Source organism: Dromaius novaehollandiae, chromosome 5 (genome assembly GCF_036370855.1).
Source record: "Dromaius novaehollandiae isolate bDroNov1 chromosome 5, bDroNov1.hap1, whole genome shotgun sequence".
NCBI classification, from domain to species: domain Eukaryota; kingdom Metazoa; phylum Chordata; class Aves; order Casuariiformes; family Dromaiidae; genus Dromaius; species Dromaius novaehollandiae.
In genome coordinates, this window is record NC_088102.1 from 45,796,827 (window position 1) to 45,821,639 (window position 24,813).

General features: G+C 38.4%; 1 protein-coding gene across 1 annotated transcript; it reads right to left on the bottom strand.

The window, feature by feature from the left end:
- Nucleotides 1–1,288: 1,288 nt before the first annotated feature.
- Nucleotides 1,289–21,386, bottom strand: SPI1 (Spi-1 proto-oncogene). Its single transcript, XM_026093276.2, has 5 exons — nt 21,056–21,386; nt 14,138–14,231; nt 7,145–7,332; nt 2,686–2,842; nt 1,289–1,992 (listed from the first exon to the last, which is right to left on the bottom strand). The coding sequence occupies exons 1-5, from the start codon at nt 21,098–21,100 to the stop codon at nt 1,676–1,678; spliced, it is 801 nt and encodes a 266-aa protein (XP_025949061.1). The 5' UTR covers nt 21,101–21,386; the 3' UTR covers nt 1,289–1,675.
- Nucleotides 21,387–24,813: the final 3,427 nt, after the last annotated feature.

Consider the following 24,813-nt stretch of genomic DNA (forward strand, 5'->3'; position numbering starts at 1 on the left):
AAAAGCTCCAAGTTACTTAATCCATTTCTTTCACATCATTGTATTTGGCATGTTCTGTTACTATTTAATATTGTTAAATAAAAACTTTCTCTTTATTTCAGACCTGTCTATCTCATTTTGCCTCATCTATTTTGGAATTCAGTCTCTCCCAGCTAGCTTACTGATTTTTTTTACGGCTTCCAAAAATACAGTTCTTCTATTAGTATTGGTCACACACTATGAATATACGCTGCATGTCATGAGTATAAATAGCTTGTGAATTATGTGTCAGGTACTTCAGATGTGTGCTGGAGTTCAGGGTGAATATTGTGTTGGTTTCTTTGATGGTCTGTAACTGTGTAACTACACTATTGCAAAGTACTTGTAGAAATGGCGAAAGAAAGCTTCATTCCTTCAGTCATGGTGACGTTTCCTGATTTCATAGTGTTTAACTACAGTCAAGAAAAGTTAAATTATGTTAAATGTTAAAATGTTAATTTCATCAGTGTCAGTTGACTTTATTTTCTTTTCTGTGTTCAGCTGCACTGAGTAACTTTACCATTGTATCTTAGGTGTTGAATTCTCTCTTATTTTGCATTCTGGGTGTAATTTATAAAATGCAACTGTTATTAGCTACTATTAATTGCTTTACAGTAAGGCCTAAAATCCACAGTTAAAAACTTAAAAACCTCTGGTACTAGAATTCTGTAAAGACATGTTTACAGAATAGTTATTTCCCAGAAAGGTTCATAAGCTAAAGGCAAGATATCACTGTGGAGGTAACAAACAAGAGGAAAGAACAAGAGCAGGAAAAATAGTGAAACCACAGAAGAAAATGAATTAGTTGTTGTTTTCTAAACAGGATAGAGCTGTAAATGACTTCCTTGGTATAAGTGAACAGAAATTATTCAGTTGGGTAGGTCTTTATTTGCACAGGCAAAAATAAGGACAACTTATATATATTATAAAATTGATTAAGTATTGTAGCCTCTTTTACAGTAATGCATCTCACCTATTATCTTTGCTACTTGGTCCGATAGCGCTGGTGATGTTTCTAAGTAAATTGAAAAGTAGGGACAGATGAAATACAGATAAGGCCCCGTAGCCCCGTTTGCTTTCTGTCCACATAACATAAGCTGTATCTGTATAAATGAAAGCACACAAGATTTGTTTGTGAAGTAATCATTTATTATGCAAACACCAGGACTTCATTATATCAAATTTTATTAAATATGTACATGTTATTACTATTTAAAAGAACAAGTATCATTCCAAGATCTGCAAACTTCTCTCTAGCTTTGAGAGCTGCGGCAGAGCCTGTATTAATGCTAGTTTGAAAGCTGTAAGCTCATGCAGTGTCACTGTGAATGACACAGCACCACCCTTGAAGGCAAAACTTCATCAGCTGTATTCTTTAGTTACAAAACAATCAAAAATATTTCCTGACAATAATATATTTGTACATTGTTTAAATTTCCCAACTCTGTCCAACTTGTAGGATGGAAGCAAAGAATTCTGTCACCTTTAGGATTCTCAGATGCTGAAGAAGGGAATTCGTACCAGAAACATCTGATGGTAAAGGCCCTTTAAAGGTAGAGAAGAGGGCACAGGAAGCAAAGAGAAAGTTGTGTCCATCTCCTCTGCTGATATCCAGCCAGGAGGTCTTAAAATTTTTCTTGCTCAGGGTCCCATGGCCTCAGTGAGGATAATGCTTCCTATCACTGACCCCCCTTCCCATCACCTCACCACTAAACTGGTAGGTCAACTTCTTCTTGACCTTCTTGACCTCCCCTGTCTTGCCGTAGTTTCTCAAAGCTCGTGCCATCTTCTGGTAGGTCATTTTCTTGCGATTGCCTTTCTGGATGCCCCAGCGATGTGCCAGTGCTTCTTTGTGTTTGGACGAGAACTGGAAAGTACCCTTTTCCTTGTCCACCCACCAGATGCTGTCCTTCATGTCTCCACTGCGAAGAAGGTCCAGAAGGAACTGATACAGACGGATTTTTTTCTTGCTGCCTGTGTGAGAGTTAGAGGAGAAAGGCAGTGGAACAGAAGTGTTAGTGTATAGTCTCTGATGAAGGAGGGGAATTTATATAGTTCATATAACTTCCAGCTGGCTTGTGAATTCACCTAACTCCTTCAATCTGCAACATTTATAACAATAGACAGTGTTACGCTGTGAGGACCTAAAATGGGTTTGGTTACCAAGGAGAAAAATGATAATAAGGAATTCCAAAGACCTAAACCTTGTTTTGAAACTAATTTACTAATCTGAAGCTAATTGAAAAACACTGCTAATTTGAAGCTAATCTGAAGCTAATTTGGGCAGGTTGTACAGAACCTGACTTTCAGGTACTGAACAAACAGAGCTTAATATGTTTAAAAATCAGTTCCTTGACCTCCTTGCTTTGGTTTTCCCATCTGTTAATGGAAATGGGAGTGGAAATGGCAATAGCTGAGAGGAAGCCTGAATAAGCAAAGCAGAAAAAGGAAGTGGGAGTGCTTGAAGAAATGAGATTTGAAATCTAGACACAGTTATGCTCATAAACGATCCTGAAGACAGGAAAGTGCAAGGAGTCAGGGAAAGTGAAGCTTTGGGAGTAAGGCAAAATACTGGCACAGCAGTTCTACAGCTTTATTCATTATCCTCATAGTGACATAACAGCTGCTCAACACACAGCTCAGTCAAGTCCCACAGTTTTTACTGACCTGTTTCTCCATGCATAATTCCAGGCCCAGGGTCCACACCATCAGTCTCCCCATCTGATACCTCCAGTGGGGGACTCTGCCTTTCTATGTCTTCCTCATCAGAACTGGGCTGAGGTGGAGAGGGGTATGGTAGGCACATCCGGGGCAAATAGGAAACCTTTGGGAGAGAAGAGTAGTAGTGGAGGGAGGAGGTAGTGACAGAGAGTGGGACATCAAAAGAAAAAAGGAGATGTCATGGAGTTACAGAGAAAAAGGGGGAGAAAGTAACAGGTATGTGGAATTATTTAGGGTAATAGCTAGTAACTTAGTTGTTGACTTTTAAAATAAATACTAGGCAGCTAAGAAACCCATCCAGCTAACAGTTAACACTTATACATGTATAAGGATGCATCTTAAATAAGTCTTTACAAGAGGGAAGGAGGAACAGGGTTGTGAAAGTCAGAACTTTCCCATATGTTACATCCTATGCAAGTGATATTGCCCCCTCCCCCCCCAGTGCAGTAACCTTCTCTTTCTAATTTAGATGGCATTTCCTCTTGTTGGGGGGTGGAGATAGCTGTGCTGCTTATGTAGGAGAACCCTAGAAGAAGGTGATAACGGTCACACATAGTACCAGATTTCCTAACGGGTTGTGAATCACTTTTTTTTCTAGTCGCAGACATTTTATTCATTTAACAGGTGCCTTTGCCTGATATATGGATTACTGTATGAACATTCTCCTAAAATGAGATTTTGTAGGCAGGCATTCAGGGGAAAAAAAAGTTATATTGATAATACTTGCTTTGAAAATACTGTAATTGCTTTCAAAATATTGCAAGATTCCTGCTGTACAGTGATTGTATACCAAGACAGCATTTTTCCAATGACTTTCTGATCCCTGTTACCTATCCTCTGTGCAAAACTGCTTTTGACAACAACTTTTTTTCTAATAGGAGCTTTCCGGAAGTACTCTTTTAAATTTGGCAGAGCTGAGCAGCTCAGCCCTAGCATAGCCACTTTGACTGCTTTTGGATCTACTGTCTTCTTTTTCTTTCTAGGATATAATACCTTCTGCCAGCACTGAATCCCTATAGGATTGCATCCAGCTCTGGAGCAGGGGTTACACAGATCTGTCAGCTTCTTGTCTTGAATTCCCTCCTGTGGAGGGGAATAGGTTTCCCACTAAGATAAAGAATACATCATACTGGATCGCGTTCTCTTTTCCTATGTAGCTATCTGAAAATTCCCCACTGATGGGGATTTCTCATCTGGAAAGCTACAAGCCATCTTCTGTGCTAGATTCTCTCACCCTCTTATAGGGGACATGTCAGGAACAATGTGGAGTATACCTCCACTCTGTAAATTCTCGATTTCTTTCTGGTTTGTTAGGGATCACAACTAGTTGCCATGAGTTACTGCAGCTCCTTATTACAGAGTCAGAAACAGATCAGCCTGTGGGAGAGGGGAATAAGGAACCCAATTCTTCCTATATTAGAAAAAATAACTCCAAACCCAGGAGCAAATATAAAATGTGGTTCTCATGAAATGTCCGAGATCAGTAGTCCTGGAAGGCAAACTCCTTTTGAACTGCTCTTCTTCCCTCCATCAAGAAAGGATGCTTTGAGCATGATTCCCTTCATGCAAGCTTAGGCACTAAAGCGGGGAGTGGGTGTTCACCTCATGACTCACACTACCCACCCGATACTAGGTCCAGCTCGGTGGTGCTTTTTAGGTGAGCTTTGCACCAGCTTAAAATGTCCCAATAAGGAGTGTGCAAAGGGCTGGTTTAGGGGTGCAGCAGCTGGCGGTTAATGAGTTGGCAGATTGGAGACGAACATGGCAGGAAGGCCAGGATTGGGTAAGAGTGTGTGTAAGCTTCCTGTCAGATCCCCAAGAGCGAAACTTCAGCCCTCACCACAGAGTCACCTTTAGCATTTTACAGTTAAGAAAGCTGTGGCCTCAGAGTTAGGAAGGAAGGGAGAGACAATGTGGGGGAAGGGGAGTGAGACGGTGGGACAATGTCATACAGGGGAGAGGGACAGAGATTGGCCTCTGGAAAGAAGGTGGTTGTGGAAACTCGGTGCATTGAGGGGTGGGGTGGGAGAAAGGAGAACGATTCTTCTAGGGTGGAGGGTAAGGTGGGAGAGCGCTGTGGAGGAGGGAGGAGGAATGGTGACTCCTGAGCAAAGGAGGGTGCAGATACTGAACTGGGGAGCTGACTGAGCTTCACCCACACTGTCCCTGCTTTCCTTACCTGCTGCATTTTTGGCTACACTTACTTTCCTAATGTCTGAAACTCAGTGTAGGTCAATACATACAGCGTCCTGAGAATGTTACACAGAGAGTTGCAAGGGACCTGCTAGTGTGCTTAAAAGACCAGGTTATTAATACAATTCTGGAAAGGGAAAACTTGAAGAAATTGCTAGCTACTTTCCATATTCTGATGCTGTCTCAGACTCTGTGGCATCTATCTGTGGTTTTCCTGTTTCTAATTCTCATCGCAGTTTTCCTACCTTTTCTTTCATTCTGCTGTCAGAATGGCTGTTCTTTTCTTCATTTATTATTTTGTGAGAGTATTTGTGGGCCGGCTATCAAAACTTTTTAAAGAAATCTTGTCCAGGGATAGTTTGAGGCTCAAATTTGATTTTGAAAAATAATGTGGTATCAACAGAAAACTGGAGAAATATCTTTGCACGTTCTTCCTTTATTTGCAAACTGCAGCTCTGATATTGCATGACAGCCATGGATGCAGTTAGTAACTGGCAAATTCAGCCGAGGATTAAAGCTTGCTTCCTGCTTCTGCTTCCCTGAAGATGCCTTGGATAATAGTATGTGTTGCCTAGGCTTGTGGCTGAGACACACCAGAGTCTGAACCTCAGAGCATGCTGAGTACCACTTGCATGAGTTGCTATAGGTTAAAGTAAAAACCCAAAGATCCCCAGCTGGTGAGGAAGAGGAGACTAGTGGTGAACTGACTACTCATATCATCTACAGCTTGGCATGGGGTATGGGAGAGGGAGTGCAGGGCTCTTTATTCTGTCTTTCATCCTGAAATGAAAGGTAATAACTGAGTAGCATAAAGTAGGATAAGTAAAACCATTTTTTTCTGGTGGTGCTTCCAAAGAAATCCATAATGGGGCTAGTTTTATTCTTGGCCTTGGGTTGGATGTAACGGTTGGTCATTACGTACTAGCAGTTACACTGAGCAACTGAAAAGGCTTGAAGCTTCCCACAGACTGCTGTTCCATGAAACATTTTTTATATTTGTAACTTTCTGTTCCTAATTCTTTGTTTGTATCTGCATCTTATATTCTGTTGCTGATTTTTTCACCCAGCAAAAGGTGACAAGTTTGCAGGCTTTCAGTAAGTCATTTTCCTATTGATAGTGTAAATTAATCACTGATTTTTTTTCCATATTTGTTGTTTATTAATTATGTATTTGTATACAATTTCAGTTTGCTTTGAACAAAGAAATCCAAAATAACAACTGCATGAAAGCAGTTTCTCTGACAAAACTTCAGCCACGGCACCATTATAAGCAGCACTGTAATCAGTAAACAGGTCTTTCTCTGATCTCGGTCCTACTGTATGTCTTGTATTCAGCAAATTATCAGTAGTTTGCCTGTCCTGGGAAACTCCTTAGCACAAGATCACATTGCTCTCTCATTGTTCCCTGTAATGAGTTTGGGCATATTCTTGTGGGCCCATCGGTTAAAAGGGATTCCCACAGCCACTTTGTGCTAGCGTATTTGCAGTACCAGGGAACCCCTTATAATTTCAGCTTTAGTATGTACTCAGTGGCACTTCCATGACTATCTTTATTGAAAAATGGAGTTCATTTTTTTACTGGGAGATGATTGTCTCCATTTAAAAACTGAGTAGTGACAAGGCAGTGCATTCTATCTCATGACTTATCTACTTTTAGGTAGAAACATAAGTAGATTGCCCTCAAAATGTTTCATGGTGATAAAATTATCCGTGACTTGTCTTTATTTGTGTTTCATGTACGATTCTGTGCATGTGAAATTGTGAGGGCTGCTTGGAAATATTTAAAGCTTTCCTACTATTTTGGGGCTCAGAGTACTTCTTGAGAGTCACGGATACCTTTGCCATAACAGTGCACAGCTTCTCAAGTCCAATTCCTCTGCAGAATTTCAAAACTGCTGATTTTGATTCCAAATTCAACAAAATTTTGAAATTTCAAAACCCTCCACAAAATGTAATTGTCTTTTGATGCACATTTTGAGGAGCACGACCCATTTAATAAGGGGCAACCTGTGAACCTTTATGCAGATGAAAAGAATGCTTAAGCCACACTTGTCCTCAGAATGAGGAGTTTTATATCAAGTACTTGTGCAGTAACAATTCATATAATTAATTTCATCAACATCTTTGTCATAACAATATGCGCTTCCTGATGCACCGTGTTCTCCGCCCTTAACTATCGTCATAAATTCTGAGCAAGAACTGGTAACCATACCTGATGGTTGAGTCCGATGTGTGTGGTTGGGATTGCAGAATCCAGGACATGCATTTGTTCAATTTCCATGTGCCTGTAGAGCTGTTGCAGCTGGGGAGGCTGTACGCTCTGCAGCTCTGTGAAATGGTTATCTCCAAAGGTCTCAAACTCACTGTGCATGTGGTGTGGATGATATTCCCAGTAATGATCTAAGGAAAATAAAAACAATTTGTATGTCATTACAAAAGTAAGAAACATTGCATTTATCTGTCCTTCATTGCCTCCTACTCCTGTTACTGTCCTTTCTCCCTGTCACAATCCATAGATATCCCTATAGAGTTTTCTTTTCCTAATCTCCTAAATGCCCATGACTCACAAGTGATACTTAGGCAACTTTCACCAGGAAAATACTCTTCAATGGAACCGTGATAGATTTCAGTGGTAATATAGCATAAAGTGCCAAAGGGGCTAGTGCTGGCACCTTTCTCAACAGGAGACCCTGTCAATCTTACATTTTCCTTCTTGAGGCAACAAATTCCGCTGTTTTATATATAGTCAGATTGTCATTAGAGTCTTCCTCATGGTATAGAAGTGAGGAAGATTACAGCACTTTTAACAATTAATTATCTTCATCGTTTGTTTTAATCTGGTATCAAAATTTCAGGAATACTACAGAAAAGGCATGGGACTTTGCTTGTTTTTTTCCTCTAATCTTGTGTTATGTTACACATTTTTCAGTACCAATATCAGAGAATAAAAAGATAAAAACTGTTGGGAATGTCCTGTGTACACTCTTGTACAGTGGGGCAAATGTCTGATGCAGAATCTTTCTCAACTATTTTTATCTCTGTATTATATTAGAAATGTGTGAGAAATTTAGATTCTTTTCAAAGACATAATAAAGCACTCAGATAATCAGTATACTGTCTCCTGATATATTTACTTTGAAACTAAATTCCATACAATTCTCATTTTTAGATTTCTTTTCTATATAAACCTCTTCTAAATTTTCAGAATTTCATATTTTCTGCTCAAAATTTAAAATCTGTTAGAGGAAATTTAAAGGTTTGCAAACTCTGTCTGCCTGCATAATTATGCACATATTTGTGTGCACTCTGTTTTTTAAAACCAAAATCAGCATCACGCACTCTCCTCTGACAGAGCTTGGAACTAGTCTTTTGTAATTTAACTTTTCATGCATCATTTTATGCATAGTCAGAAGTTCTTTATGATATTCAGTGTAACATTTCTAATTTTTATCTAATTATTCCTCATTTTCTCCCCTTTTATTATTCTAATTTACTTCTATCTCACCCTTCACATATTTTCAGGTTGCTATTATGTATCTTCACAAACTACACTTAATCCAGTTGTACATGTTTACCTTCTTAGTCTTTCGATATAAATCAGTACATTCGACCCCCTAATCATACTTGTGCTCTTGTCCGAACTCCCTTCCATCTGTTGACACCCTTCTGATAGTATGATGGACAGAACTGAACATGTTGTTCCCAGTGCACTTGTACTGAAGATGCAAAGGGACGACTAACTGTCTCATTCTGTAATATGATGCTACTGTGTGTGATGTTATCTGGATACTGACATGCTGTGAATATTTTTGTTTTTGAATACCAGTTTCATTCTTTTTCTCAGCTTCTATCTCCTCACCCTTCCCCCATTTATCTTTCACGTATTTAGGCCTAACCCAGTGAAGATTTTGAAAAGCAGGAAAGTGGTTCTGAATTTGGCTTCTCTCAGAGTGAACCTGATGTCTCAAGATGACATATTCATAATATACACTTTTATACCTGGGAAGTTGTAGGCTCTTTTTGCTGCCTTTAGGGCTCAGGCCTGTAGAAATGTACTTGTTGGAGGCTTTATCAGACCATTTCCACACTAGGGCTTACTTTTCTGTCCTTCCTACTTTTTTGTATCATGGATAAACCAAGTCACTGCATGTGAAAGGGATAGAAAGGTGTTTTTAAAAGTGCTCAGGGAGTTATTGCATTGACTTTGTAATTTCATTGCTTTGTTATATAGTGCTTTCTGTGGACTATATATAGATTTTATAGCCAGAAGTTATAAAGCCTGGTAGCACTTCTTCATGTGTTAATGCTAGAAAAAAAATTTGTTTTCCCTGGGAAAACAGTGAATCTTACAGGGTGCAAAGTACACAAGTACTTTTACATATTACGTTCACATCTTCTCCAACCCAAGGAATGGCAGAGTGTATGTGAGCCTGAATTCACAGGTAGTGTTCTCGTAGGAGGCTTTGGACTCATTAAGTCTGAAAGATATTTGTGTGGTTAGAAGGCTGAGCTGCACTAGCTTGTGCTTTTGCCAGGTTAAATTACTGCAAATTACTCTACTTAGAACCACCCATGATGGCAACATATACTTATTCTTTGGTCCAGTAGATAGCCAGCCCTATATAATAAATTGTTGAGAATGTATTGCAAGAGTACTCTGTACTCCTGTTCCTTAGACTGATCTGGCTGTGCTTCATGTGCAGAAAGTCCTCTGTCAGATGGCAATATTTCTTCTCAAAGACCACTTCTCTTTGGTGATCTGCTGCAGCAAATGAGAACCGTAAGTAAATAAGCTTGAGGATGACAAAGCCCAGATATAACTCTCTGAGACTGGAGAGAGAGTAGTGTCAGTAACAGCTCTTCAGCTGTGGAGTTTCTTTCTAGTAGTAGCTAAGGTGATCATGAGACAAGGCAGTACATTTCCGACATGCATAGCCATGAATATTTGTGCATGCTCCAGTAGTCTGCTTTTGAGTCTTCTTAAATATTTTTATGAGCAGGGATGTTTTTATACTTCAAAATATCTCTTAACTTATCAGAGCCTGTGACAAGATTCTTGCTGCTTCTAGATTTGTCCTTTTAAACTCCTCCTTGGCAAGTGAATTAACCTGTACAGCAGTATTTACATTTATTCATGTTAATCTCTATGTAATAATTGGCCTACTCATTAATGAATTTGTTTTCTATTGTATTATATGTTGCTGAAGTACTATAATAATACTTTAATATGATAATACTAATAATACACCAGTTGGGGACTTACAGTGACCGCATAATACTTATATGTTACAATGTCAGAAATTACTTCAACACAAACTTACATCCAAATACTCAAGTTGTGACAGGAGAAAAGTTCTTATTTTGTTCTAAATTATGTATAATTTCAGAGTGATCCTTGGGAAAAAAAATGTTGCTTTAGTGACTTTAAAAGAGAAATTCTTCATTCTGTCTCCACAAACCACTCTACAGTTGCACCACCCTGCCTAATTTAGTGCACATCAAAACACAAACAATTTATAAATATCTGCAGGTACTGGAGTTATCAGCTGCATTGCAGCTATTTCCTTCTACCTTCTGTGCTAGTGTGATGTCAGTAATGCATTGCAATACTGTTCTTTTCACAAAAATGTAAAGGCGGAGGGAAGAGAAAAGAAAGGAGAGAAAAATTCTAGAAATGGAAAGTGTCTATTCTTTGGGTCAAGGAAAATGTCACTAAAACCCAACCTATAGCTACACAATGGAGTCATTATGAGAAATTTCATGTGAAGTGAAAGAGGATGTGAAAAAATTCTCTCTTATAGAGACATGGAGATCATGTTTGTTTTGGTCTTGTATGTAGTGAAAGGTTAGAGGAAGGACAGTCATGAGTTCTGAACTCCCTCCCATGACAGAAGGGATGTTAGCCTGCTGGGAAGCAATAGTGGATCTAAAGGCATTGTGTTAATATTCATCACAGAGATAGATTTGCCCTCTAGAAGGGAGAAAACATTGCTAAATATTTTTGGCCATCCTCTGTCCAAGAGAAATTTCTTTCCGCTTGTTTTAATAGATAAATAACATCAGGACAAGCAGTTAGAATATGAAGTAGGCTTAAGAAAAGTATTAAGTGGAGCAGCTGGCTAAATCTGCATCACGCAGTGCAAAACCATGCAGAAATTCATGAGGCAGCTCTTGAACCGGAAGTGTGATAGCTATGTCAGCACAGCGCTCGGCCTGATCTAAGATGACTGTGTTAACATGGCTATACTTTTGAGGTCTGAGCTAGTATCTCTGAGTGGTTCTGCTCTATGCCATGCAGATATTCCAACTCATTTTGAACCAAGAGAAGGTTTTTTACACGGTGCCTCATTGCATTGCTTAGATATTCCCACTGTATTTTACCTATCTGAAAAAACAAGCCAAGAGAAATCCCATAGAGGAAATGAGAAAAATATTGAAGGACACTGCAAAATCCATGTCTTGATTCCCTATAGAACCACTGTGTTGAGTGAAATGCCATGTTTCTAGGCAATACAGCAGTCGTATGTAGAATGACAACAGAATCTCATTAGTTCTCACTTTACTAATTAACAAACTTTATGATTTTAATAATGCCAAATGCTAGAAAATCCATGAGTCAAGCCCCAAGAAGTCTTGAGAATGACTTATATAATAATAAGGGGATTTTGGAGTTCTTTCTCTTTGCATTATGGTATTTAAGACTAAGGTTCACATGTTTGGATTTTCCTCCACTACTATGTGGGCTAAAATCCTAAAAAGGATATTAAATGGTCATATTACTCCAGGAGGTGGGATGAAAATAAAAACCCAAACCACAAAAACTAATAAGCTTCATGAAACTAGCAACAAAATGAAAAGTGGCCGACATTTACCTTCATACAAATAGTGATTTTTTTTTTTACTAAACCAATCATGTTTAGTAATAATTTAGAGATAAAAAGTGCAGTGAAGTTTTGTAATTACCAAGATTGCATTAGTGTTACAAAATGCACTACATTACATTTACAGTCTTACTAGCATACAAGCTCAGGGTAGGGCAATGGACCAATACATGAACACTTGAAGTAGCTTCTGCCCTGCATGCCTATATCCCTGTGTTTATTACAGTGTTTGCAAAATAGTTAATCTACAGTATACAAAATAAATGCAAACAATGCATGTTGTGATTTAGCATGTGGATTTTTTACCGTTTATTTCTGTTAGTTAAATTTACAGATTCACTTATTTGCAGTGATCTCCTAGGTATTAAATTAGTGCCATTCTGCTGCATGCACTTTACTGTCTAATCAATTGCACTTTACTGTCTAGTCAAGTAGACACTTGACACTCAAGTAGTCACTCCCCTCCATACTCCTTAGTTGTTCATTGCTCATTAGACTGAGCAATTCAGGAAAGACTATGGCATATAAAATGTTGGGGCACAACCAACCACATTACAGAAGTAAAAATTCATAAAAATTCTTTAAAAAAATTATAAAAAATCTTCCATAAGTAAAAATTCAGTTGAAATGTGCAGATTGCATTTAAGTTGCCTCTTCCATAACCACTTGCTGTAGGAGAACTTTAACAACATTTTTGGAGTCTTTTGACTAAATATAACAAGAGTTTAGGAAAAAAAAATTTTGTCTTGAATGGCTGTTTTGATGTCCTCAGCATTCACATTGAATAGAGTACTTAATCTGCCTAATCCACATAGGTGGCTTTGAGTTCTGTTGTGTTCATCAGAGAGAGTTAAAACATGCTAGTCATCTGAGCAGTGTACCTTAGGAACAGCCTTCCAGTAGAAAAATGGGCAGTAAGCCAGATTGGACTTGGTAAGGCTATGAAGGATAAAGGGGTGTTGTTGCCTGAGGTAGCCTAGATTTGATGACAGAAGAGTTCTTTTCCAGTGCTTTTTCCTGCATGGCATCTTTTATATTTATTGTTTAATTGTCACATTTGCACTTTGAGATAATAAATGTTGTCCCTATTTTATGGATGTGGAAACTGAGCTGAATTTGCATGTGGAAGTTGCTGGGTTTGATCAATGTGACTTGACAGAGGCCATGAGATAACTTAGAAAAACTAAATGAATTCTTTGTCTCCAGGCCTTAAGAATTTCGTATCTGTTTTTTGAATGCAATGTAGAGAACAAATTTTTCAGTTAAATGTCCAGCCTACTCTGAAACTTGTCCTTTAACATGGATTCTGCTGCCACAGATAAAGCAGTGCTATGCTATGAAGTTGTTAGATATCTTAAACTGGGCAATGATGGGTCTAGTTACTGTGTCTGTAGGAGTCTCTAAGGGAAACTCCAGGATCTGCCATGACTGCCATGAGTGATACAGCAGAAAGGTGCTTTTCCTTCCTGAGTCAATACTGAACCTGATATTTCCCAGGTAGTGTTGCTGGAACATTGTTTTGCACAGGAGAGGAGATTCACAAAGCAGTGCTCTCACCTCTGCATTGATAGAGTCCAGTGCCCAGAAAACTTGAAGATACAGAAGACAGCAAAACTTACTTCAATGCCAACATTAATTTGAAATCGCATATATAAGTTGAAGCAATAAGTAATCATGCAGTATTTTTATATTGAGCTAGGTTTACATACAAACAGTTACAAGGAAGTTTTACATAGACATAAAGAGAGGAAGTACTTGGGTGCATTGCAGGAAGAGTGAAAGTTTAAGCTAGGTGTGGCAGCACGCAAAGATCAAAAGAAAGAGAAATATATGGAGTTGAAAGTGGCCATTTGCCAAAGAAACAGAATAAAAATGAAGGGACAAACAGAGTATTTAGGACTTAAAGAAGAATTGGAGATGGCAGCACAAGAAGATAAGTACAGTATTGCAAATCCATGTCCTCAAAGACTTCTGAAATAAGCAGAGTGGTTTTGATCTGCAGAGAAAAGTTAAAACACAGCAAAGATAATGAAGGACAGAGATCATGAGATCCCACCTTCTTGGCAATACACTGAATGTCTTGGAAGTTCCTTGCATTATTCAGTGCTTTCTAAAATTCTCTTTCAGAGAAGACTCTGTCATGGTTGCTGGGTTGGAATGGTGTCACTAAACAGAATGAATTATCGTAGGTTTCTGATTTGGAAGTATGTGCCTATACATTATAGATCAAAACAACATGTTTGTTCTTTTCCTGAATGTCCTAAATCTCTTTCCTGCAGTATTCCATGAGACTTTATGCTCCAATTAAATATTTTTAAACTTACCACCGTGACTCTCTCCATCACTGTTGAGATACTGGTAATAGTCATGGGGCTGTCGGTAGAGGTCTGACTCATAGGGTACCATATCTTCAGAGGGCTGTAAAGAGAAGACGAATTTTTGGAACTGTAAGCTTAGATAAATCCCTTCAAAATCATTCTCATCAGTTAGGGAAGGAGGTGTTGCCAACACATTTTCTATTGCTGAGGAAAAGAATGGGGAGGCTTCAACATTTATTGAACCACAAGGAATAAAAAGCTTGATACCAAGCACTGGCTTACAAAAAAAGAGAATTCTATCTCCTTAGACCCAGTGAGAGAAGAGTTTTCTGCTGTCTGTACAGCAGAACTTGTCCTGTGCTATTACACAATTTCTTGACATCCCACCCCCCAGCCTTCTGCAGATGTCGGAGTGCTACCTCAGACATCAGGCCCAGGGCAAGAAGCTGTCACGCTAGCACATCAGAGAAACCTTTTCTTTAGTTGTGACGGACATTTACTCTTCTTCTTCCACCTGTACACAGAAGAGCAAGCAGAAATGTGTCTTGACCGAGAGTGTTATTCAGAGTGTTTGTAGGTGGTCTCACTAAATGGTGGCAGTTTTCAATTGCTAATAAAGGGAGGGTAGTGATGTCAGAGGGCATGAAAACATTTTATTTCTCAGCTTTTGTACAAGATGGACTAGATAAGTTTGCTGGTTCAAATCAGCTGCACAGGGCTGTTAGGTATGCGCAGAGAAGACTTAGAAAGTCCAAGTGATGTGAGGCAGAAATGTGACCTTAGATGCTGAGTGGCAAAATGAAAGTCCTCTCTCACTTCTTAAAACAGGAGACATAGGAAAACTGTCCTGCTTGTGTTCCTCTCTATGCCTGGCAGTCTAGTATAAGCATTTTTTAATTTATTCTGTTGTTTCAGTAAAGGTGGTTTGTTTATCATTAGTAGTGCACAACTCTGTTGCTTCATTTAAAGTTTGCTTTTGCCTTTTTCCAAAATGAAGAATTAGAACAGCACAGTGGTTGTTCACAGACTTGCTTTCTTTCTCCAGAAAGAAACTTTTCTCCAGTGAAGGTCATTAAAAGATTTTCTTCTGCTATTTGTCAGGACCAGCTCTAACTATTTCAAAACAGTTGCTGTTGCCCGTTCCTACACATGCTATTACATATTAACTGTGCCACCCATTCAGAAGGCACTGTGCAATGAGCTCTAGAAACACATCCCTTTTCGTTGTCCTGGTCAACTGCCCAGTTTTCTGCAGATGGGCTGTTTTGCCCACCACTGTTATTGAAACCCAAAGGAGAATGCTGGAGACAAAGGAAGCTGTATTCAGAAGGCTAACAGCCACTACCAGAAAGATCATAGGAACTCCAAAACAGCCAAGAAGATCTGGGAAAGATAAAAATCTCAAATCCTCATCTCCCTTCATAAATCTGGCTCATTTTTGGAACACAGGATTTTTCTAAGTTTATGCTATGGTGATGGCATGCTAGAAAAGCAGGCAAGCTTCTCTTTTTCTTGCTCTTTTAGTTTCCTTGAGAACATGAAACCTAAGGCAGCAGTTACCATTAAAATCTAGCTAGAGGTGGAAGATAAGCAGCTGGCAAAAGCAAGAGATTTCTTTTTGGTGGAAACCAGATCAGAGTTGCTATTCCTCATTAATTCTTCTCATTTAATTCTTCCAGTTAACTCCTTCAGTTCACAGTGTTGCAATTGTAGGATTTAAAGATTGTTATTTTCTAGGGATGTCATTTCTATGATGACATTGAAGAAAACGGATCGATAACAGGAAAGACTTCTTCCCAGAGGATGAAGATGTTAGAACACAAAAGGATAAAAAATACTCTTGGAAAGTACTTGGAAGCTTTTTAGAATCCCACTGGCAGCTGTGTGCTTTGTTAGCGTATCGCATTAGAATGTGCTGGTACTAGTATCTAAAATGTCATGCTGTCCAGAATGCAGATGAATTGAAAGGAACACTAAAGAGGTCTCAGATCCATGGGGTCCTCCAAGCTCCAGGAGCAAACTCTTTGCCTAGCTGTAAGCTCCTGATATAAACTGTGGTGGTAAATAATTGTTCTGTAGAGAACATCAGAAAATGATAACCCACAACAAAGACAATGTAAGTGAAAGACTAAATGAAAGGAGATAATCATCATTTACTTGTATCCACAGCAGAGTACCAGACTCCTCTTATTTCAGATCTCCAGAGGGAGTAGGTTCAGTCTCTCTTTCCATATCAATATTATTCCAGTAGAATCACCCCTCATCTACACGGGGATTTAATGGAAAGTATAGCCCATTTTCCAGATTTTTAGAGAGGTGATCACAGGAGACAGTACAAGCATACCATCTCTCCAGTGCTCCTGTTTTTCCTCTACATATTTTCTCTGTGTTTTTTCTAACCACAGCTGGTTGTACGCATTCAGTCATCCTAATTCATTATACCTGGGGTATACTTAGATCTCCTACAGTAAAAGGTACTGAGGCCATGTTTTGCATTCTTCACAGGCCAAATAGGAGGATGAGGTCCTGAATGGAATTTCTAGTTTTCATTATCTTTGCAAATTAATTAACCCCACTCCCCCATTTCCTTTCCATAAATATATGCTTCCTGTCAAAATCATGTCAGCCTGAAGAATGTATGAAATCTCTGCCTTTAAAGGATATGAGTCTTCATATTCAGAAATTCTAACTTGTCATAACTCAAAGGAGACCACTCTTGCTCTGTGAAAGGAGAGACCTCAACATCCAAACAGAAAATGCACATCATATAAGTTGGGAGAAATGGAGGTTAAAAAGTCATATAAATGTATATTGTTTGAAAGAATAATCTTTGTTTCCTTTCAGCTCAAATACTAGGACCTGACTGAAATCACACAAATTCTCCTTATCTAAATGCATCAAAATTTGTAGCTTTGATACATATTTAGCCAAAAGTAAACAAATTTCCAAAGAAATCATTGTCCAGTCAATTTAGGCTTAATTTGTCATGTTTAAAATTTCCACTCCTATTCCTGGTCATCTACAAAAGCTCTTTCACTTTTATATCTTTACAGAACCATAGCTTGGCAGGCAGGCCAAGTAGCAGTCCCAAAATAGATAAGAAAGAACTCACTTTCCTGGTTGCATTTTTTCTTAGCTGTCTCTTCTTCACAAAGCTTTCCCATATTCCCGCATTTCAGTCCAATATACTTGCTAACAGCCAATATACTCTCACATGCTGAGAACTGAGATTGAAGTATTTCTACCATTCAGAGGCTATTATTAAGGGTTCAGGTGTGTATTCAATGATCAGAGCTACAGGAAGATGTGTTAAATAGACTCTTAAAAAAAGTGATTTCCTTAATTACAGATACTGCTGATTGCAGAGTTGCGGATATTCAGCATCTAAAAATCAGTCTGCTCTTATATAGATCACTGTTTTTTACATACTTTGTTTTGAAAGTCTGGGACTTAGAATCTCTTTCTTATGGATTGTGGGAATATTCTTTCTTGAATTTATTTTCTATTCAGTGATCCACTGGATGAAATACATATATGTATATCCTTATTAGCTCACGCAACCTTGACCAGTCTGTTTCCACAAAGTACTTCCACTTTTCATCCTGGTATCTGATCTGAAAGGGTACAGCAAACAATATGAGAAGATTTATAATAAATGTTTAAAGGTCTGTATATCATATTTTTCTTGATTATGCTTATCCTATGAGAGGGTGAGATGTTTTCCTTCATTTATTAGAGAAATCATCCCAAGCCTATTTGTAATATGTCTCTCTGATTTTTCTTCCTTTAAGTCTTACTAAAAACTTATTTTTCTCTAGCAGAGAGAAGAGGTTTCACCATGTGCTGCTGTTGCCTTTTGCATCAATCATTACCCACCAGGCCTGTCCTTCTCTGGAACCTCCCCACCCACACATACATTTCACCGTCTTACTTATAGCACTTCCATGACACTCACTGAACTGTTTTGTTTCCCCAGAAAAAAAGCAACAAATAGATTATGTTACAATTTAGTTGCTTAACTGATCTTAATGGACATTTACAGATATTGTTCCAGCAATTGTTTCCTGAAAAAGAGTGACAGGAACCTTTGTTAGGAATTCATGGCTGTGGTCTAAAGTTTTCTCCTTTCCTACATGCCCTGAAGTGCAGGAGTACCTTATCAAAATCATGTTCCAACCTCAAGTGCAGGAGTACCTTATCAAAATCATGTTCCAACCTCAAGTAAGAAGTCAGCAAACAGGTCTGTATCTGTCATTGACTTTGGTAAATGGAGAGTTGCCTCCACCTTCCTTCTTTGTCTTGCAAATCTAGATGAAGTTGTTGCAACAAAGAAAAGCCATAAAACTATTTGGACAGAGCTTAGTTTGCTTTGGTTAAGAGAGATACAGGGGATTCAACTGAATAACAATCTGAAAATTCTTATTATTCACCAAGACTTTGTCAGATGATTCCAGGTGATTACAAATTCACTGAATTCTGATCTTTTTTTGTTATCCTGACATAACTATTCACTGGCATGTGATTCAGAAATACTCCACGCAGTTTCCAGTGATGTGCTGCTGAGACAAGTTTAAAGGCCAAGATTAACCTTATTTCCTTGGAAAAATTTACAGTATAACTATTTTAGAAAAGATGAGTATAAATATTAACATGGTCAATCATTGGGCCAGCCTCGCTGGACCACCTTGGAGATGCAGTTGTGTGGAACAGAACGCTTCTGAGGTGCATTTTCACTCTCATACAAATATATCTCCATTCAAAGCTGAGTACTACAGGTGGCTTAGGGATTTGCACATAACCTGGGGGCCTCTTTAGATGAAGATGTTTTCCACTCAGTAGCACAACTAGATCCTATCATGCATTAAAAGACACGGGTCCAGTTTGCAGGACTTCTCCATATTAAGTTCTTAATTGTCAAAAAAAGATGCAGTAACTCTTAGACCATTTGAATGGCACTTTCCAAACGAAGGATAAGAGTTTCCCAGCATAGTCAAGAGGAAGGCAGTTACCGACCCACCCTCAACTGAAAGGGGAGGGGCAGAGGAGGGAAATGTTGCTTCACAGAAACCCTATGTCTAGAAACAGACTAGCGTCGCCCCTCTGAAAAAAGTCCCAGGAGGCACAGACTTTTATAATGATGCCATGTGGGGCTCTAACTGTCAGTGCTCATAGCAAGTAAATGTAAAACAATTCTGAAAGCACAAAACACAAAGTTTTCACTTTTGAACATTTTAATCACAAAAAACAAAAACAAATTGCCCTTTCAAGTGTTCCTATAAGATGTAATTGCATTTTCACTGCCTGTTCTCTCATTCACCTGAACAGTCAGCCAGAATACTTATCTGCAACAAAAATTAGAATCTGAGCCAGACCATGTTAGTTTTTCACTCCATTTAGTCAATCTATGCACTGAAATTCAAGAGTGAAGAAACAGGCCACAGAGGGTGGCTATGAGGAAATGAGTAGAAAGAAAATTAATGTTAATAGTGAAAATAGTTGGAAATGCTAGTGGGGGACAAAATCTTTTGTTGTTTTTTTTAAGCCCACCAAGTAACATATTCAGAAATCTTTATGTAATTTTTTCATTTTCTCAGTTTCTTTTCAAATTCTTCTCTGGACATATTTACAATAGATCCACTGGGTAACTTGAGTATTTAAGAAAAAGAAAGAAGTTTCTTAGGGTCCTCTCACTGTTTGGGTGAATAATGGATTTCATAGGCACGAGTTGATAAATGCTAGAATAATGGATTTCATGAAAATGAGAAGTATTTTTTCAGTCAATGTGGATACAAAGCATGAAAGGAATTCAAAGGGCCATCTCTCTGCATGGAAAATAAGGAAATGCGCCTTTAGCCTTCATTAGATGAGACAAAGACGAAAGCATGATACAAATTTTATTACAGTACTCTTGGAGTTGCATTGTCTCTTACTCTCTTTTCCGAACACATACAGCAAATACCGTGTGTCATCTACCATGTAAAAAGCCAAGTAAAACACCTTATCTGACATTGTTTCAGCTACTACGCAAGTAGCAAATCCTATCAGGGCCTATTTTACCTGTTGTACCTTGAGATTTCCCATTACAGTTCGTCTCTGAACAGCTGGTTAGTGAGATTATATTCTTCACAAATAATCCCCAAACTGACCACAATGTAAATTACAGCAGTATAAAATTGCTTCAGAGTAAAAGAAAGAACAGAAACAGCCATATAATCATACAGAAAATTTGTAACTAAGAGAAAAGATTGAACGACCCAATTAAGGGCCATGTTATTCCCTCCCCCCCCCCCCCCCAGCTTCACCACTTGCTTTTTATAGCCTGAAATAGGAAAGATTTCAACTGCATCCATGTATGTTCAAAATGATTTAAGGTTATTTCCTGGCTTATATTTTAAATAAAAGTCACAAAATATAAAGTGTAAAATATGATCAAGAGAAGCTGAAGCTAGAGACTAGAGTTCTGTCATTACAACAAGCACAAAGACCTGAAGTCTGCAAAATGTAAAAGCAGCGTTCGGCAATTCTTCTCTCATAGATTGGTGGATATTTAATACATAAACTATGTCAGAGTCTCAAGACTAATTAATAATTACAACCTGAAGCAAGACTCAGCCTTGTACCACAAAGGTGGTACAGAAGAAAAAATTTTACTGACTTGCTATACATATACCCTACAAAAATACCATGAGTTTAATCTTTGAAAACAACTGGAGATCAAAATCAGATACAAGTTTAGGGAGGAAATGTTAATTTCCCATTCATTGCAATGTTGTCACTGGTTTTATATATTGACCTGAGCCCAACTTCCTGGCAATACAAATACAGACCAAAAGAGAGACATTCTCAAATAATAAAACCAAGTTTACTTTGTCTTTTGCTACTGAGCCCAATCATCCATATTAGGAATAAACCCCAGATACTCACAGGGGGAATGAGGGGAAATCCTTCCATTTTGCAAGCTTGCAACATTCAGCCAACTTCTGAGTGAATTTTTCTTAATTCAGTTTTCAAACATCCAGAAAAACTGACTTTAAAAATCACATGAAACAAACAAAAAAAAAAAAACACAACAAAAGTGAGACCCTTGGACTCTGTGAAGTCCCTCGCAGTAATGGATCTCGGAATTGGAGAAAGACCCTAACAAGTTTTCATAGTTTGCCCTAATAGGCTCTGAGGTGACCTTCTTCCCGAGCTGTATCTGAAGTTCCTGATTTTATCAAATGTCTGTAGAAGGGAGATAGCCCTTGGGTCTATCAGTGCGCTGTGACATCACAGCTTTTAGCGGGTTTGCATAAATCTCATTTCAAGGAGCTGTGGCGCTGTAACAGGAAGTCTGCCCTTAGCCAGATCTGCCATGGGCAGGTGCTTACTGTATAATCAGCAACCCAGCGCCCAGGCCTGCTACCAGTAAGCAAGCATATGGGTACGGTGTTCTTATTGACTGTGGAAGACTACGTGCTTCTCACTGGAGATGAACCATAATGATGTCGCTGCTCTCTGCTTTAATGATGTGTCGTAGAGCTACAGTCCTGACAACTGCTGTGAGGATATGCATGGGCAGAGACTTGCTTTAATGATAGTCTTATGCTGGAATTAAGTGGCAATAATTAGCAGAAGGGAAAAAAAGAGTATACAGTCTCAACTACAACAGTCTTAGGTTTCTACAGGAAATTAAAGATATGCTGATGAGACTTTCTTCACAAACTTTTTTATAGAGTGAAACAATTCAGTGAAAGCCACTAAGTCCTCTTATTTGTTGCTTTTCTAGGTCCCGCAAGGAGAAAGCAAGTGGGCAACAAGTCTCATGTCATGATCTCTACTTCTCCCAGAAGAGTTTCTTTAACAGTGAGTAGAGAACAGAGCTGTAGACATGTATCTGAGAAGTCAGATGCTGGAATTTCTTTTTCTTCTCCTCTTCTTCATATGTGTTGTTTTCCTATCTCCTTATCCCACTGTTTTACTTGGATTTAGCTGCACTGAACATGTGTCCTTGTTACGAATGGTTCTGGCAGAGGCATGAGCGAGTGGGCCGCAGTACAGGGTGGACAGGGTGGGGCCTTGCAACACAGGAAGAAATCTCCCACTCCGCAGAATGCCTTCTTGCTTTGCAGTTAGTTACTAATATTTTGGAAAAGTGAAGTTTGTTTGTCTGGGTTGTTCCCCTTCAATCTCTGCCCATGTGCCACAGGTTCTGCTTTTGAAAGTAGCCTGTTCACCACTCACCTGGGTCTATGTCTGAGGGGGAATTTCAGCCACTACAAACTTCCTCCCTCATACACTGGTAAAACCAGAGGCCACTCACAAGTTCCTCTCATTCCCCACCCTAAGGAACCCCACAAGCAAACCATATTAGCAATGGGATAAGATCGAGAACATGATGGGAGATTAACTCTTGAAGCCCCAGACTGAATTTCATCAGCATTAGTTGATCCCTATGCATTTCAGTCTTATTTTATTGGTACCAAAAATCTTGACATTAGCCTAGAAATGAATAAACTGCTGAATAGTCCACTTTTGTCTCTGAGACGATTCTCAGGTCTCTCTTTTGATACCAGCCTAGCAGTTACGAGGTCTACCTGGGGGAAGAGGAGAGAAACAAAATACAATCCTGATGATAAAATTCAGTGAAAACAGAGCAGAAGGGAATGGACAATAGCTTACATAAATCTTAAAATGGGTAATTGGATAACAGTAATTGTGGCAATTGTGGCAATTGTATATATATTAAAAATAGTATTCTGAACAGAGAAGACATGCTATCTATCTGACCCTTAATACACAGAAATGTACCTTAAACAGCTACTGGAAGGTATAAAAATGTAGTGTTTTCCAGAGAGGGTCTTTTATTAAAGCGTAACATAACTATATTTAATACACTAGAGGATATTTTAGTGCTGTCTCTTAGCACAGGAAATTACCTAATAAGGATACATATTTTGCACCAGCCTTACTATACTCAGGGAATGCTAGATTGCCAACTTTACCAACATTAATGACCAGAAGTAATCATAAACATACCAAGGTTATCAACATAAATAATCAAATCGCTTCTCTGTGTAATGAATTAGAAGAAAATAAGATACCATAGAACTTGAGGAATAGCAGGAAGTCCAGAAGTTGAGTAAGTTTCCTACGAAGAAGCTTATCTCCATAAATGGAAACACTAAGAGTTAAACAAAATGCTTGTTTACAGTATTATATCTGTATAGGAACAGTACTAGTAACAATCTTGCTAAAATTCAACCTAGATTTAACTGTGGTTTTATCCCATGTTTGTCATCATAGAATTTTCTCACTCTTAAAAGAATGCCTTCTAAAGGAAATACTTTTGGCCCAGATCCTTGCAGTGCTTTATTTGATGACTTACACACAGAACAACAGATGAAATTACCAAATTATTATATAGTAGAGAACAGCTTTTCAGATACAGCTTTAATATATTCTTGAACTACAGAATCTCAAAGAATAATTTCACTATTGTCTATCAAAATGCTCATCAAAGATATCCGAGTGCATATGAATAATTACCAGACTTTTTATGTATCTCTTTTTTAGCCTATCTCAAGTCTTTTTATCACTTTTTTTTCTCTCTTAATAACTTATGTCTGAAATTCCAGGGTCTCTGTTAATAATCTCTATTATTTACCCAATGCCTAGCAGTTCATGAACCAATATAATTCCTATCCTGAGATGCTGTAAGGTTTTACTTTTAAAATAATATTGAAAAAAAAGATGGAAAAAATTCAAATGTGTAAATGAAGGAGAGTGTTTATGCAAATGTATTTATCACTTACTGCAGTGGGATGCTTCCAGATTTGTTTGTTGTAATATTAAATACTTGCCTTTATTCTAAAACATTTTGGTATGGCTTCAGTGGGGGGCAGATTAAAGAGGCAGCTATTGATTTAAGGAATTAAAACACGTGGAATAAAGTTGCATGGTAAACAGTATTAGTGACGTTGATTCAGGCAATAAGAAGGTTTGACAGAAAGCACAAAGGTATTTACAGGTGATGAATGATGGCAGAGCAAGTAGAGCAAGAAATAAATGACATGCAGGGATGAAGAGAACTATGTAGAGCCTTGAAGATGAGAACCAGTAGTCTAAACTTGATGCCAAAGCAGAATGGGAGCCAATGGAAATACTTGGAAAGGAAGGTGGCAGAAGAAGAAGAGTTTGACAACAGTGTTTTGAATAAGCAGGAGGCAAAAGTAATTCTACCCAAGATACATGAATTTCTAAGTTGTGCTCTGTATGATGTTGCTGCTGCTCACAGAGTGCAATCTGACTTTCAAAAAGGCTTTTAAAGTAGGCTAGGGATCCTTTTCCATGATGTGAATTTGGGGGACTGGAGAAAAACCTGTTCAGCTGAAAGATTAAATTTCTGAAAACATTTAACATTCATTTTAAGCTGAGGTATTCTCCCCCTAAATATGTGTGCCTGAGATACTTTTAAAGGCTGTTTTTCCCCTACCTCTACCCATTTATTCTTCAAACTATTTCTAACCACAAGCTACCAAAGCAAAAGGGTTTCAACTCGCAGCCACATCACAAAGAGGTCCCTTTACCTCAAACCTTGTTTGGTGCTCACAAGGTAATTCTTCTCCCTGCTGAAACCACATACAACATCACTCATCCTGAAGTCTCTTAATCAGAAACCAGTGCTTACACAGACTCTGCTA